The sequence below is a fragment of the Capra hircus genome, chromosome 11 (assembly GCF_001704415.2).
Source record: "Capra hircus breed San Clemente chromosome 11, ASM170441v1, whole genome shotgun sequence".
NCBI classification, from domain to species: domain Eukaryota; kingdom Metazoa; phylum Chordata; class Mammalia; order Artiodactyla; family Bovidae; genus Capra; species Capra hircus.
This window is the reverse complement of record NC_030818.1, coordinates 43,620,130-43,633,991: the sequence shown is the minus strand read 5'-3', so window position 1 is coordinate 43,633,991 and position 13,862 is coordinate 43,620,130. Positions and strand designations below refer to the sequence as shown.

Genomic DNA, 13,862 nt, shown 5'->3' with positions numbered 1-13,862 from the left:
CCCACTACAGCCAGAGAAGGGCTTTCTAGTGTAGACAGGTTGTCAGGACTTTTCTTAGAAGGGATTCCTTGTCTATAGAGCTTATGTTCTATGATAGGTCTTCCTGTGCTGGGGTGTATTCCTCAAGACTGAGCATCTACAAAGTTTATAATTTGGGCTTCTGGGTAGCAGCCGGTCCAATAGGCTATCTGTAACAGTGTGGAGGCTGCCAAGGCCTGGAGTGAAGGGGTCCAATAGATGCAAAGAGGACCCCTTGGAGAAATTAGAGTTGGGTGCTATGGAAGAGGGCACATGGTTCAAGGCTTGAGGGCTGGGAGGCAGAGAATTCTCATAGAAGATTTCCAGACATAGAGTGAGATGAGAGACTAGACAGCAGAAGAACCCAAAATCCTTTGCCCTGTCTTCCTCGCAGCTAAGGCAGAATTGAGACTCGTCTGACAATTTTGTCCAACACGGCACCAAGTGTGACAGTGGCGAGGATGCGCTTTAGGGATGATATCTGGGAAATCATTCTGTAGAAGGGTGCGGAGATAAGAAGAGAGAAAGAGACCTTGCTGTGCGAGTGAGAGAGGAAGAGTGAGAGTGAGAGGGCAAGAGGAAGCGAGAGTCAGAGGCCCCTTGGATCCCTGCACAGTCAGAAATCACGCTTCTACCACGTCCCAGAGGTCGGCGTCAGCTGTGTCCCCCACGCATTACTTGAGTCTGCACTGCCTGGGGAATTCCCCGGCCACCCCCTATGTTGGGGAAGCCATAATGCTGTGAACTGACAGAGATGATACCCTGCGGGTCTTGAAAGCAAAGGGGAGAGTGAGAGAAAGAAGGCAGGAGCAAAAGTCAGGGGCCTCAAGCCACAGTTGGGCGAGGCCAGCAATTTACCTTGACTTTCTGAATTCCACGTTTCAGCAGCAGATATGATCTCGGGTGGCCTCACTTGCAATGGCTTGGAGCAGGGCTTGGGTTCCCAGCCAGAGATTCAGGCTGGGTTGTGTCAGCGAAAGCACCAGATCCTATCCACTAGACCAGTGGTCAGTGACAAGGGCCCTGGCCCTTCGGCTTTGCATAGAAGGAAAGTAGTGAAGCAAGTAAACTATTTATTAAGCGGAAAAGAATTCAGTACGTGTGTATAGGCACAAGGGCACATTCAGAGGGAGAGTCCCTGGGTTGCGCCCTCTGGCAGTTTAAATTACTTTTATGGGGTATTTCTTTTGGGTTTCCTTTGGGCAATCATTTTGATTTGCCTGGTTCACAGTTCGCATTTGGTATGTCTCAGGATCCTCCCATGAGTATGCACGCATCTCTTAGCAAAGATGAATTTTACTAAAAATGCATCTCAGTAGGGTACATCCCTTGACATAACACCCTTGTGGCCTCCAAGGAGCCTTTTCTGTGCATGTGTGGTCAGGAAAGAGAATTCTCTACTGGCTGAGAATGAGAAATATGTGATCCGGGCAGGGCCCAGCCTTCTCCTTTGCTGCTACTGCTAAACTGCTTCAGGCTGGTCCAACTCTGTGCGACCCCACAGATGGCAGCCCACCAGGCTCCTCTATCCCTGGGATTCTCTAGACGAGAATACTGGAGTTGGTTGGCATTTCCTTCTCCAATGCATGCATGCATGCTAAGTTGCTTCAGTCATGTCCGACTCTGTGTGACCCTATGGACAGTAGCCCACCACGCTCCTCTGTCCACGGGATTCTCTAGGCAAGAGTACTGGAGTGGGTTGCCATTTCCTTCTCTTCTTCTCTCCTGCCGCTGCTGCTGCTGCTAAGTCACTTCAGTCGTATCTGACGCTGGAACACTGGAATGGGTTGCCATTTCCTTCTCCAATGCATGAAAGTGAAAGGTGAAAGTGAAGTCGCTCAGTCCTGCCCAACTCCTAGCGACACCATGGACTGCAGCCCACCAGGCTCCTCTGTCCATGATTGTCCTGCTATTCTTAGAGTTTCAGTCTAAGGGGAATGAATCTCTAATCGCTTTACCCTAGGGGGAACCATCTACCTCTTGCCTCAAGGTGCACCCAGTTTTCAGGGTAATATTGTGACTACCTACAGTTGTCCAGTCCAAACTCAAGTTTAGCTCCATAGGGAAGTAATACTCTGTGTAGTCTCAGACTTGTGCCACTCCTTCTGTCAACAACTATTTTCGTTTCCTTGCATTCAACAAAGAGTGAGGACCAGCTAGATGCTGAGAGAAAATGGTGAGAAAAAGACAACCTCCACACCCTCAGGAGCCTGCAGTATAAGGGTGGAGTTAGAATCTAATCCAATAAATACACAAGTGATTAAAAATTAAGTTAATAATTAAAATTGTAAATGACATCAGTGTTGCTGAAGGAACGATGAGAGTCTATAATGAAAATTTTGACAAGCTGAAGTCTTGCCTGAGAAACGGAAGATAAATAATTGAGGATTCAAAGAGGAAGGAATGCTTTCTAGGCTGAGAGAACATCCCAGTGGACGGATATAACTTGGCATATTATGGAAAACTAGAGAAATATAGTTCAGTTTAGTTGCTCAGTCGTGTCCGACTCTTTGCGACCCCATGGACTTCAGCAAGTCAGACCTCCCTGTTCATCACCAACTCCCGGAGTTTACTCAAATTCATGTCCATTGAGTCAGTGATGCCTTCCAACCAGCTCATCCTCTGTCGTCCCCTTCTCCTTCCGCCTTCAATCTTTCCCAGCAGCAGGGTCTTTTCAAATGAGTCAGCTCTTAGCATCATGTGGCCAAAGTATTGGAGTCTCAGATTCAACATAAGTCCTTCCAATGAATATTCAGGACTGATTTCCTTTAGTATGGACTGGTTGGATCTCCTTGCAGAGAAATAAAGGGCACTTTCCCTGAGATAGTCAGGCCCTTGTGGGTAGTGGGGCTCGGGGAGGGTAGAGAAAGACTTGACTATTTTGTCCCTTAGAAGCTGCCATCTGACCGTAGGCGGCCGCTTCCTTGTCGCACTGATCACTGGGAGTTGTAGTCTCAACAGAGAGCGCAAGCATGGCGGCCTCCATGGCAAGGGGCTGCCAGGCTGCAAAGGGTCTGGGCCCGAGCTTTCGATCCGCCAGGGCTCTACTCCCTGTGTCAACCTCTGTCGCCAGCCGTAAGTGCAGCAGAGCTTGCTAGCCGGGGGCAGAAGGAGCTTCGGGTCAGGCTAGGGGAGAGGCGAGTCTGAAGTCACGGGCTACCTGAGAGGAGCCTCTCGTGGGACCGGGAGTTGGGGGAGAGTGCGAGGTTTCAGGGGCTCTGGGCTGCGGGAAGCAGTTTTGACCTCTGTGGTGTGCCTGCAGGGGTCCTGGCGGGGCCGGGCCGGCGGCAGATCACTAGACCTTCTGAGCCTGGCGTGTTCCAGCCACCGCCGAAACCGGTTATAGTGGACAAGCGCCGCCCCCAGCGCCGGGAAAGCAGGTGAGGCCACCAGACCTGGAAGCGATTCTTGCGTTTTGGGGTCTGTGCGTTCTCACACCTATAGTTGGTTCCGAAGTCTGAAGCGGGTCTTATCCTAGGATCTGGAACTCCCAGTATAAGAGCTTGTGTGCAGAATTCATGAATCTGGGAAGCACACCGAGCTCAGGTTTGTCTTCCTGCCTCTCCCAAGCCAGCACTTTCTGCAGTCATACTAGATCAGAACTTCAAGTAGGGTTTCCCCAGACTGGAAGCTCTTTGGCCTGTACCAAGAATTTTTCTGTGAAATACGTCGTATTTTTCCTGTTGATGTTAAGGAGCGGATCTTACTTCCCTAAGTGGAAATAGATTGGCCCAAACAGCCTGTTGTAGTTTCCCAACTAATCGTATTTTAGTGTCCCTGCAAAAGCGATACAGTGGGAGAAATTTCCGCTAATTTGTGCCTGAAATTTGCTCTTTAAAACAGTGTGCTTAAAATCCTGGTTAAGGGACTTCCCTGGTAGTCCAGTGGCTAAGACTGGGTGCTCCCAATGTAGAGGGCCTGGTTCGGATCCCTGGTGGGGAAACTAGATCCCACATGTGGCAACTAAAGATTCACAGACTGCAAGATGGAAGATCCTGCCTGCAGCGATTAAGACCCAGCTGCTGCTGCTGCTGCTGCTAAGTCGCTTCAGTCGTGTCCGACTCCGTGTGACCCCATAGACGGCAGCCCACCAGGCTCCCCCATCCCTGGGATTCTCTAGGCAAGAATACCAAACAATTAAAAGTAAATATTTTCTAAAAACCTGGTTTACTGAAGTGTACAGTGGTAACTTTGGAGTACATGTAAATTTAGATGATCTAGGATTTGCAGAAACTGTTTCTGTAAACTTGTGTAACAACCTTATTAAAAAGCAAATATTAGGGGGGAAAATTGGTGTGATTTAAGCTATATGAGGGGCTTCCCTAGTAGCTCAGATGGTAAAGCATCTGCCTGCAATGCAGAAATCCGGGTTCAATACCTCCGTTGGAAAGATTCCCTGAAGAAGGAAATGGCAACCCACTCCAGTATTCTTGCCTGGAGAATTCCATGGACAGAGGAGCATGGTATGGGGTCGCAAAAAGTCAGACAGGACTGAGCGACCAACACCCACAGGCTATATGAAAGAGTTCTATATTGTTGATTGGATTATCTCTGTGTGTGTATTTGTGTTTAACATTTTAAATATCCTGTGATTGTAAGTTGAAATAAACTTGAATTTATGGAACCAAGAGACTCAGAAAATATTTCTCTGTACTTTTTTTTAAGGTGGAAAAGGAATATTTCTCTTAAATGGCAACACTTAATATAATTCAGTTAAATGGGAATAACTACTTTGATAAATAATTTGACAAGATTTAGTAAATTTGAGGTTGTACCTTTCCACCTAGATAGTATACAATTTAAGGAAAGTAATATGTACTGAGAGACATGTAATATGTACAAGCAGACATGTACAAAAATGAACACAAAAGTAATGTTTGTAGTAAAATTTTAGAAGTAGCCTAGATATCCTTCAGGAGGTGAATGGCCAAATACATTCACATAATGCACTATTATACAGCAATGGAACATAAATAAACTAGAGTTAACATGGATGAACTTCACAAATACGATGTGTAAAAAAGCAATCTGCAGAAGAATTGACAAGTAATGTAGCATTTTTATATTGCCCGTACATTCATACATATGTAAAGTTTAAAAAATGTACAGGGCAAATTCTTGGTTTTCACAGAGCAATCAAATCTGGTTTTCCAAATAGTGGTACAAGCTGACATTTTGTGTCTCTCGATGTGACAGAATAAGATCACATCATCACCTTGGTAATATTTTTACCAAAATGTTTAACCTCAGTCTAGGCATGTGGAAACAATAAACAAATCCAGAATCCAGCAGTGGTCTATAATACGATAGGCTTTGACTCTTCAAAGGAAAAAAATCATTACAAATTGCAGATATGGGAAGAGTACTAGTTTAAGACAATAAAAACCAGATATAATGTGTGAAGCTTGATTATAGTTTGAAATGGGCAACAGAAGCTATAAAAGACCTTTTTCAGGACCAATTAGGCACATTTAAATATGAACTATGTTAGATTATACTATTGAATTAATGCTGAAGTTCTTAGGTGTCATAAAGGTATTGTGATAAATGTAAAAAAATTCTTATCTTAGTGGAAGCCTTCTAAAGTATTGAAAGATGAAATGCCTTACTATTTGACATTTTCAAATGGTTCAGGAAAAAATTATATATAAAGCAAATCTGGCAAAATGTTGGTAGTTGGTGAAATTACGTGAAGTATATATGAGTGTTCATTGTATTACTATTTCATTTTTTTGGTAAGTTTGTAGCATTTTAAAGTAGGAAATTGAGGGAAAGGAAGAAATTCTTAGGAATAATCATCAGCAAATTAATTATCCCACAGTAATTAACTGTGTAGCCTCCCTGGTGACTCAGTGGTAAAGAATCCACCTGCCAATGCAGGAGACACAGTTTTGATCCCTGGGTCAGGAAGATCCACTGGAGAAGGAAAGGGCAGAAGATCTGGGTTCAGTACCTCAGTTGGGAAGATCCCCTGGAGAAGGAAATGGCAACCCACTCCAGTATTCTTGCCTGGGAAATCCCATGGACAGACGAGCCTGGTGGGCTACAGTCCATGGGATCACTGAAGAGTTAGACATAACTTAGCAACTAACACACAACAACAACAAAATTAACTGTGGGGGTAGGGAGGGGTACACTGGAGCTTCAACTGTATTAGAATTTATTTCTTGAGATCAGTGACAGGGATAGATATGCTCATTATAATGTCATTTATATTCTTCTATAAATTAAATACTTTATAATTAGTTTAAAATCAGTTTGAGAATAGGGAGATTATTTTTAAAGTTAGTTTGCAGTTGATGATTTATGTTTATATCTTTTCCAACATAATTTACTGTAACGTGAAAGCCTATGGGTTACAGACTTTGGAATCTGACAGACATGCCTACATTTAATGATATATTTATAGCTAATGTAATAATAAATCTGTTATTTACTGTCTCCAAGCTTCATTTTCTTCATCTGTGAAAAGGAGATGATGACACCAAAATCATGTTTAATAAAACTTAACACAATGCTTGGTGAGTACTCAGGAATTGTTAGCTATTTTTATGAGAATTGACAACAATTATAGAAATAGATGGACTCTTCTTATTTAGAGAAGAAAGAATAAAACATGTCGGCATCCTAATCTTTCACTATTTTTGGTAAAACAATGGTTTCTGCTTTAATGGTCTTTAAGTTTGCTTTTAATTTATTTTACTTTATATTTTTCATAGGTTCTTGAGTCCTGAATTCATTCCTCCAAGGGGAAGAACAAATCCTCTGAAATTTCAAATAGAAAGAAAAGATATGTTAGAAAGGAGAAAAATACTCCACATTCCAGAGTTCTACGTTGGTCAGTAAGAGCTGGATGCTTTTATCTTTAGTGGTAGGGTGGTTAGTTTTCATGATGCATGAAATTGTTTTTCAAACAAGTTTTGCCCATATGAGGTACTTATTTCTAATATTATATTAATACATTTTGGAAGTTTTGGAGTTATGTGGAAATGCTGTTGTTCGACTCTGCATCTCATGTAAAAGTTCACTTCTCCTTTGAATTTTAGGAAGCATTCTTCGTGTTACTACTGCTGACCCATATGCCAATGGAAAAACCAGCCAGTTTCTGGGGATTTGTATCCAGAGATCGGGAAAAGGACTTGGAGCTACTTTTATCCTTAGGAATACTATTGAAGGACAAGGTAGGTTTCATTTCATTATTTTCATTTTCTGGAAAATGTTATCTCAGGAGTCTTTTCTGTTTTCTTCATTCTGGAATAAGACATCTGGGACCTGAAAGTGAAAGAGAACTCTGAGGGGTTACATGGAGCCTGTGGCCTAAAAACATGAGAACTGAGGTTGCTTCCAAAGGCTTCTTTTGTTACAGAGACAACAGCCATTAGAAGTGGACTTTCCAAATCATAGCAACATCAAAAGATGAGACAAGTGACTATAAAACAGTACAGGGACATTTATTTTTTGGACCAAATAACCCTTGAAAACATTAAGACAAACATAATAATGTCCTTATAAGTTACTTTCCCCTGAAATGAATGGCCCCCATTTTGCTTTATATTACAACCGTCACCACAATTAATAAGAACTGGAGGAATTTTTTTAAAGGCAAAATTATTTTTGCTATGCCAATAAGATAGGGGAATATGTGGTAAAATTCTGGAAAAATTATGAATCAAAATGGCAGGAACATGGATGGACTTGGAGAGTATTGAAAGTGTGAAAGTGTTAATCCCTCAGTCTTGTCTGACTCTTTGTGATCCCCTGGACTTCAGCCCTCCAGGCTCCTCTGTCCATGGAATTCTCCAGGCCTGAATACTGAAGTGGGTTGCCATTTTCTCCTCCAAAGAATCTTCCCAGCCCAGGAATTGAACCCGGGTTTCCTGCCTTGCAGGCAGATTCTTTATTGTCTGAACCATCAGGGAAGTCCTATTTCACTAAGTGAAATAAGTCAGATAGAGAAGGACAAGTTATCATTTCTATGTGAAATCTAAAAACTACAGCTAGTGAATATAACAAAAAAGAAGCAAACTCACAGATACAGAGAACAAACCAGTGGTAGCTAGTGGGTAGAGAAAAAGGGGAGGGGCAATATAGGGATGGCAGATTTAAGAAGTACAAACTACTATGTATAAAATAAGCTACAAGATATGTTGTACAACATGGGAAATATGGTTAATATTATACTGGTTTGAGCAAACTCTGGGAAATGATGAAGGACAGGGAAGCCTGGCATGCTCCAGTCCATGGGCCTGCAAAGAGTCAGACACGACTTAGCAACTGAGCAACAGCAGCAACACTGTACAGTAACTACAAATGGAGTATAACTTTTAAAAGTTGTGAATGACTTTATTATACACATATAACTTCCATAACATTGTACAGCTACTATACGTCAATAAAATAAACATGAATAAAACTAAAAAAGTTTTTTTTTTAAGAAATAAAAGATAAAAAAAATGGTAAGAACAGTAAACTTTTCATACTTAAAGTTGTATGCTTCATGGTCCCCAGCAGGGAAGTACTATATTGAAAGAAATTGAACATGTGAAAACGGTTTGTCTCCCTTATCCTATGGTGCTGTGCATGTAGGACCTCAGCAGAAATGATCGTAGAAACTTGTGACTCTAATCACGTTGTGTACTTGGAGAAATGTTATTAGAAAGACACGAGCAAAGGTGTGATAGACCTCAGTAGATTTTTTTTTTTTTTTTTGTAAAATTGTGATAATAGTTTCTATCTCCCAGTAGTTTGTTGTTCAGTCACCAAGTCATGTCTGCCTCTTTGCAACCCCATGGACTGCGGCATGCCAGGCTTCCCTGTCCCTCACTATCTCTGGGAGTTTACTCAAACTCATGCCCATGAGTCAGTGATGCCATCCAACCATCTGTCTCTGGCACTCGCTTCTGCCCTCATTCTTTCCCAGCACCAGGGTCTTTTTCAATGAGTCAGCTCTTCCCATCAGGTGGCCAAAATATCGGAGCTTCAGATTCACCATCAGTCCTTCCAATGAATATACAGGGTTAATTTCCTTTAGGATTGACTGGTTTGATCTCCTTGCTATCCAAGGGACTTTCAAGAGTCTTCTCCAGCACCACAGTCTGAAAGCATCAATTCTTCAGCGCTCAGCCTTCTTTATGGTTCAAGTCACACATCTGTACATGACTACTGGAAAAACCATAGCTTTTACTATATGGACTTTTGTCAGCAAAGTGCTATCTCTGCTTTTTAATAGGCTTTCTAGATTTGTCATAGCTTTCCTTCCAAGGAGCAAGCATCTAACTTCATGACTGCAGTCACTGTCCACAGTGATTTTGGAGCCCAAGAAAATAAAATCTGCCACTGTTTCCATTTTTTCCCCATTTATTTATCATGAAGTGATGAGACTGGTCACCATGATCTTAATTGTTTGAATGTTGAGGTATGTTTGTTTGTTTGTTTCCAATTTATTTTATTTATTTGGCTGCACTGGGTCTTAGTTGTGGCATGTGGAATCTAGCTCCCTGACCAGGGATCAAACTGGGACCCACTTCTTTGGGAGTTCAGAGTCTTAGCCACTGGACCACCAGGCATGCATGCTGAGTAGCTTCAGTCACGTCTTTGCAACCCTATGAACTGTAGCCTGTTAGGTCCTCTGTCCATGGGATTCTCCAGGCAAGAATACTGGGGTGGGTTGCTGTACCCCCATCCAAGGGATCTTCCTGACCGAGGGATCAAACCTGGGTCTCTTGGATTGCAGGCAGATTATTTACCACTGAGCCACGTGGGAAGCTCTCCTGGGCCACCAGGGAAGTCCCAAATGCTGAGTTTGAAGTCAGCTATTTCACTCTCCTCTTTCATTCTCAAGAGGCTCTTTAGTTCCTCTTCACTTTCTGCCATGAGGATGGTGTCATCTGCATATCTGAGGTTGTTGATATTTCTTCCAGTAGTCTTGATTCCAGCTTGTGTTTCATCCAGCCTGGCATTTCACATGATGTACTCTGCATATAAGTTAAATAAGCAGGATAACAATGTACAGCCTTGACATACTCCTTTCCCAATTTAGAACCAGTTCATTCTTCTATATCTGGTTCTAACTGTTACTTCTTAACCTGCATACAGGTTTCTCAAGAGGCAGGTCAGGTGGTCTGGTATTCCCATCTCTTTCAGAATTTTCCAGTTTATTGTGATTCACACAATCAAAGGCTTTAGCATAGTCAGTGAAGCAGAAGTAGATGTTTTCCTGGAATTCTCTTGCTTTTCCTATGATTCAGTGGATGTTGGCAATTTGATCTCTGGTTCCTCGCCTTTTTAAAATCCAGCTTGTACATCTAGAGTTTCTTGGTTCAGGTACTGTTGAAGCCTAGCTTGAAGGATTTTGAGCATTACCTTGCTAGCATGTGAAATGAGCATGGTTGTACAATAGTTTGAACATCCTTTGGCACTGTCTTTGGAATTGGAATGAAAATTGACTTTTTCCAGTTCTGTATCCATTGCTGAGTTTTCCAAATTTGCTGGCATATTGAATGCAGCACTTTAACAGCATCATCTCTTAAGACCATAATAGCTCATCTGGAGTTCCATCACCTCCACTAGCTTTGTTCATCATAATGCTTCCTATGGCCCACTTGGCTTCACACTCCAGGATGTCAGGTTCAAGGTGAGTGACCACACCATCATGGTTATCTGGGTCATGAAAATCTTTTTGTACAGTTAATTGTGTGTATTCTTGCCACCTCTTAATCACTTCTGCTTCTTTTACGGTCCTTGCAATTTCTGTTCTTTATTGTGCCCGTTTTTGGATGGAATATTTCCCCGGCACCCTAGTCCTTCCCATACTATTGTTTTCGCCTGTTTCTTTGCGTTGTTTACTTAAGAAGGCTTTCTTATCTCTCCTTGCTATTCTGTGGAACTCTGCATTGAGTTTCCTTTCTGTTTTGCCTTTTGCTTCTCTTCTTTTCTCAAATATTTGTAAGGCCTACTCAGACAACCATTTTGTCTTTTTTATTTCTCTGGGATAGTTTTGGTCACTACCTCCATCCATAGTTCTTCAGGCACTCTGTCCATCAGATCTACCTCCCTGGGTTGTGGTCAGTTAATTTTCATGTTGTATGTGAAGTACCTGACACAGAATTCTCAAAAGTATTAGCTCTGTCTTGCCATTTTCTACTATCAACATTTTGACTGTGACTTGCTTGTACCTTCCACATTGATACTTCCTACTTTGATGATTCTTCCTAGTCCCTTGGTTTTAAATACCATTCATGTGGTATTAATTCCCAGATTTATGTTGATGACTGACCCTTTCCTTATTCCAGATACTTACATGCAGTTACCTGTTTGACATCTCCATTTGGGTATCTTATTAAAGCAAGTTCAAAACAGAACTCCATTTCCTTCATAATGTGTTCTTTTCACAGGTTTGTTTTTTGTTTTTTTCTATTTCCATAAGTTGTATTATTCCATACCCATTTACTTAAACACAAAACTTAGGAGCTTTTCTAGTTGTTCATTTTCACACATCCAGTCAGCAAGTTTTCATGGCTTAATCTCCAGAAACTTTATCCCTGCTTTGTCTGTGTCTCCACCTCCACTGCTACCACTCTTTTCCTTGCCACCATCATCTCCTGCCCGCAGCTGTGCAGTACCCTTGGCTTACCTTCCTGATGCACCAAGTTACTATACTTGAGCCAAATGGACCTTTTTCTGGCTTTTCCAACATGGTAGGTTTGTTAAGACCCCAGAGCCTTTGTATTTGCTGTTCTTTCTGCCTGGAGCATTCTTGGCCGTTTGTAGTATCAGTTGAAATGCTATCTTTTCAAAGAAGCTTTTCCTGACGATACTGTTTAAAGTTGCTCCTGGGAATTCCCTGGTGGTCTAGGGGTTAGTACTTGATGCTTTGCTGTCAATCCCTGCTTTGGGAACTAAGATCCTACAGGCTGCATGGTTCAGGATAAATAAAGTTGCCCTTCTCTCAGTCACAATGTAATCACCCTGTGTTGTCTTCACTATATGAAATTACCTTGCTGTTTTTTTAATTTATTGTTTGCCATCTCTTTATTGTTGTCATCTACCAACTCAATGGACATGGGTTTGGGTAGACTCCGGCAGTTGGTGATGGATAGGGAGGCCTTGCTGCTGCGGTTCATGGGGTCGCAAAGAGTCGGACATGACTGAGTGACTGAACTGAAATAGAACATAAGCTTTATGAGAAGAGAAGGGTTTTACCCATTTTGATTTTGCTGTAGGCACAGCTCCTAAATCAGTGCCTATAACAGAATACATGTAGAGTGAAACTTGATTAAATCCTGATATTAACACTAGATGTTAATGTTGATCCTATGTTTTACTATCTATATTTCTCTTGGGTCAGAATACACTTCCCTTTAAATGTTCCTGATACAGATTATATATATTAACCTTTTATATCAGCATCTTGGAAACACTCAAAGCTGTTCCTCCTATAGAGGGCACAGAATATTTACAAACCTACGCCATCTTACGAGGACTTCTGAATCAAAATTAGAACTTAAAAATTATACTTACTCTTTTGAATCATTAATTCTGTTGCTTTAAATGTAGAAGATCCAGTTTTATTAAAGTAATTGGAAAATAAACAAGAATATGAGTGAAGAATTTATTCAGACTTCCAACTAATACTGGCAAAATCAAAGAGATAAATGGCTCATTATATTTATAGAAGACATTTTTCTTTAGACTTTATCATTCTAACTCAGGTTTTCTCATTTTTTTATCTAGTGGATTTATTTCTATTTCTTTCAATAATATTCATTTTAAAGGTTACAAATTTATATCACATTTCCTACATGTAAAAACCCTGAGCTAATTCCTTCATGAAATAGTCTTTATTGTAGTATGAGGTATATGCAAGAATCTGAATTTAGATTGTAAGAATATGTTTTCTCTTCTTAGGTGTTGAGATTTGCTTTGAACTTTATAATCCTCGAATCCAGGAGATCCAAGTTGTCAAATTAGAGAAACGGCTTGACGATAGTTTGCTATACTTGCGAGATGCCCTTCCTGAATACAGCACTTTTGATATGAACATGAAGCCAGTAGCACAGGAACCTAACCAAGAAGTTCCTATTAATCAGGTATAAGTTGTACATTTGGAACTAGAAGTTCAAGAAGAGCTTTTCTTGGTAATTATCAGCCTAATTTGTTCCTTTTCGTATATCTTCCTCAGCTAAAAGTAAAAATGAAGCCAAAACCCTGGTCCAAACGCTGGGAACGTCCAAAATTTAATGTTAAAGGGATCAGATTTGACCTTTGTTTAACCAAAGAGCAAATGAAAGAAGCCCAGAAGTGGAGTCAGCCATGGCTTGAGTTTGATATGATGAGGGAATATGACACGTCAAAGATCGAAGCTGCAATATGGAATGAAATTGAAGCATCGAAAAATTCCTGATCTGAGAATGGGGGTGGTTACTGGCAGAGGATATACTGACTCTCAGAGGATTTATTTAGAAACCAATTTAATCTCATATATAAAGACATAGTCATTAAATCAATTAAGTGTTATATTGTGAATTCTATTTAAAAAATCATCACACCCGTTTATTATTTTAAAAAGAAAAATGTGCGTGCCAAGTGGTCTGATGTACATTCTTTTAATGAAAGCAAAGCTATAATAGCATAAAACTGTTACTGGAATGCTCTTCATTGAGCTTAGGATCTGAACAAGGAAGTCGGTAGGATGATTTTTTGAAGTTGTGAAATAAATTATAAATACAAAAAAGTGTATGATTGAAAGAGTAATAATAAAATGAGCATTCATATACCCACCACCAGATTAAGAAGTAGAACATTTGTAATATCGAAGGAGGTTAGGAAATAGAGCATTTAGTAGA

General features: G+C 41.0%; 1 protein-coding gene across 1 annotated transcript; it reads left to right on the top strand.

Moving 5' to 3' along the window:
- Nucleotides 2,959–13,742, top strand: MRPL19 (mitochondrial ribosomal protein L19). The gene is made up of 6 exons (XM_005686638.3): nucleotides 2,959–3,093; nucleotides 3,281–3,398; nucleotides 6,738–6,856; nucleotides 7,065–7,199; nucleotides 12,925–13,106; nucleotides 13,199–13,742. The coding sequence occupies exons 1-6, from the start codon at nucleotides 2,991–2,993 to the stop codon at nucleotides 13,418–13,420; spliced, it is 879 nt and encodes a 292-aa protein (XP_005686695.2). The 5' UTR covers nucleotides 2,959–2,990; the 3' UTR covers nucleotides 13,421–13,742.